This window comes from Poecilia latipinna, unplaced genomic scaffold, assembly GCF_001443285.1.
Source record: "Poecilia latipinna isolate Pla-1442-1.1 unplaced genomic scaffold, P_latipinna-1.0 Scaffold336, whole genome shotgun sequence".
NCBI classification, from domain to species: Eukaryota; Metazoa; Chordata; class Actinopteri; order Cyprinodontiformes; family Poeciliidae; genus Poecilia; species Poecilia latipinna.
The window spans coordinates 114,648-117,947 of NW_015112952.1; the positions used below are offsets into that span (position 1 = coordinate 114,648).

At 36.2% G+C, this 3,300-nt stretch overlaps 1 protein-coding gene across 2 annotated transcripts in view; it reads left to right on the forward strand.

Moving 5' to 3' along the window:
• Positions 1-1,294, forward strand: part of LOC106949318 (CD82 antigen-like) — a 25,353-nt gene extending 24,059 nt beyond the window's left edge. For both annotated transcript variants that reach the window (XM_015035482.1, XM_015035483.1), the window contains exon 9: positions 581-1,294. In XM_015035482.1, coding sequence (XP_014890968.1) covers positions 581-655 — 75 coding nt within the window. In that variant the 3' untranslated portion in view covers positions 656-1,294. The remainder of the gene's footprint in view (positions 1-580) is intronic.
• Positions 1,295-3,300: the final 2,006 nt, after the last annotated feature.

A 3,300-nucleotide genomic window follows, 5' to 3' on the forward strand; every position in this document is an offset into this window, starting at 1 on the left:
AAATGATCAAAGAGAGAAGCTAATTAGCAGCATTATTACAAATGTTGGCTGACACATATTACACACACTTCTAGAAGTGCTTTGATACCATCTGGTGGTCATAGTGTGAACTGCTTGGAAGTGCACAATAAGCAGATTAACTCAGTAAATGATCTTAACTCAGAGCTGTTTGTGTAATAAAAAAGTTTTATTGTTGTCTTCTACAGCTGATGTATTAAAACAGACAACAGATAAAAGCTTCTGGACCAGGAAACAACAGTTTCTAAAAAACAAATGTTAAAGCTCAATTTGTGAAAATAATTACTGGAGCCATATGATTTTTCTAAAGTTGAATTCTGTGAACAGAGTTCTGCTGTGTGACGTCTCCGTTCTTCTGCTGGTCAAACTTCGTTCACTCAGAAGTCTGATTGCAATTTCATCTAAATAGTAGCAACCCTTTGTGATTAAGCCTCCGGAGCTGCTGAGTGACTTCAGGGAACATCCGGGACGGAGTCCGGCTCCCTGAGGAACTCCTCAGCTCCGGGACGGACGGGAATGCTGGAGCTGCTCCGGTTTAATGAGATGTTTCTGTGATCTGCAGCTGCTGGGGATGGTTCTGTCTGTCTGCATGTGCAGAAACTTCCAGGAGGATTACAGCAAAGTGCCCAAGTACTGAGGAACTGGGAGGAAGAGTTCAAACCAGTTTCAGCCTGGATTTGCTGAACTTCTGTCCATATGTTAAATAATGAGTATTTTCTTTGTTTTATCAGATTTTCCTTCTGTTTTTGTCAGACAGTTTCCTTTAAGCACTTTAGAAACGTTTGTAGTTTTCGGATCTGAACAATGCTGAAAATGAAATTAGAAATTCGATGACTGGGTGGAGTAAAAAGTGAGCGGTTCTTCCCAGTCCTCCCAGTTGGAGCAGCAGGCCTGGATCGGATCTCCGCTGGTTTTTACTCCCGCCTTCTGACATGTGAAATGTTTTTAGTACTTTGTATATTAAGGATTGTTTGTATGAACTCCAGCAGGTTTCCTGTAATATTAAAGATTTCCTCCTGACTGTCTGGGTTTAGTGGTACTACACATACTGGTTTCCAGTTTAAACTTTACTTTAGCTTCACAGCTAGTTTAACTCTGAATTTAGTGGAAAGCTGACAGAAACCTTTGAGCCTCGCTGTATTTTTTTTTAAAAGTTTTTGTAATGTCTGAATTAAAAGTGGATTAACTTTGTAATAACTGGTGGGATGAAAATGTGGAGGGAAAAAGTACTCACATCATTTATTATGTTTTTGTCAATAAACTGAACAAAGTCCCATGTTGGAGGATTCATTGTGTTACCTGTTGGAGCGTGGTTCTGGTTCTGGTTCTGGTTCTGGAGTTCTCCTCTCCGTCTGCAGGAAGTTAACGCTGATGTGACTTTGATTTGTAAAGTGAAGCTAAACTTTTTACTCCACTGGTGAAGAAAAACAGCAGAACGTTTTCCTGCAGGTCTGAAGCTGGACTGAGCCGCTGACCTTCAGGACTCGGTTCTGATCCGTTTGTTGGTTTCTGTGTTTCAGTGATAAGGCAATTCTCTTATTAATAAATAATTAATACATACTCCATCAAATAAATAAATGTCCACATAAAATAAAACGGATTTTAAATATTTTCTAGCAGTGATTGACAAAATGTTCTGTTTCATTATTTCACAATTTATTATGTTTTTTGTTCATGTACCCTTTTTCTTTTGTTTGAATAAATACTACATGTTTTATTTTGACACTTATTTCTGTGGACTTTTATTTTTTAAATCCGTTTTTATATCAGATTTTTTTTAATTTCATATTCTATTTAAATAAGGTGGGGTTTTCTAAGTAGCTTTACAAAATAAAAGTCAACATAAGAATAAAAACATTTTGAAATGCATAAAATAATCTTGAAATAAAATCAATTGATGAAATTCACTAAATAAACTCGTTAATTTTTTTTTTTACATTTATTTTTCTTTTGTTTTATCATGAGAATATTTATGGAGCTAATACGCAGATATTTATCTACCCTATGTATTTATTTAATTCATATGAATAAAACGCCTCCCCATATTTAGCAGCCCTAAAGGAATCTGGTAATAAACATCCGTGGGGCTTTTATTCTGAAGAGCCAACCGGAAGAGGCTCTGGTCTCTTGTCGGTTCGTTCAGCGGCGCGCCGTCGCCACTCTGACCGCGGATCGAGCACCGTGAGGCCGCAGCGGAGCGGCTGCTGCTGGACTGTTCACCGGGTCGCTCGGCTTTTCTCGGAAACACTCGAGTCAGTTTGAAGAACTCGGAAAAATCCGGTTCGGATCCAGAAACACGGTGAGTTCGGTTCATTATCTTTATCAGCTGGAGGACTGTTGAGGAATAAATGGATATTAATCATATTTTAGCTCTTAGAGATTCAAATAGTGAATAAAGTTATTTATGTTGAACTGAGTTTAACTTTAATGGTTCATTAAATTCAGTTTATTACAGTCAATGTCCAGCTCCTATAAATGAAGACTAAATCTTTTGTTTTTCTGATTGTTGCTTTAAGATGCGTAGAAACTTTATAGTAGAACAAATTGATTTACAGCTTATTTCTCTGATCAATTTTACTTTGATTTTTTTTTTTTTTTTTTTTTTGGTAAAATGGTTTAGAGTCGACGTGGAATCAAAACTGATCCATTTGAATAAAATGTTAATATAATCTCTGGTTCTGTAAACATCAGTGGCTCATGTAGAAATCATTTCAATAAGTAAAAAAATAAATCCAGAATCATCAGAACTGACGACCCAGATGACCTGAAGGTTCTGGACCTTTAAAGCAAAAGGAGCCCACACCAGGAACCAAGTCCAGGTACCGACCAGAACCCGGAGCAAACTGGACTGGATGTTGGGTTTTCATTTTCTTGATCCAGAATCAACAAAAAATAAACTGAAAAAATATTTCAGATGTTATTCAGATTTTTTAGATGCTTTGATAGAAAATTAATAAAGTTCAGATCACAACTTCTGTCAGAAAAAGTCGTTACAACAAAAACAGCCAAACAAAAAGATTACAGGCCAGAAAAATGATTTTTTTTTCTTTTCAGCAGTAAATTAAGCCACCGTGGTTTTTACTAGACAGAAATGTATAAATTATTGTAGATCCAAACCTTTAAGAAGGTTTTGCAGGTTTGCTAAAAGGTTTTTAGTTTTTTAGGTTTCGATTGAGAACAAAAAGAGATTTGGTGAATTTTGACCAGTGGTGGTAAAAGTACTCAAAAAATGTACTCAAGTAAAAGTAAAACTACCACATTAACATTTGTACTTAAGTAAAA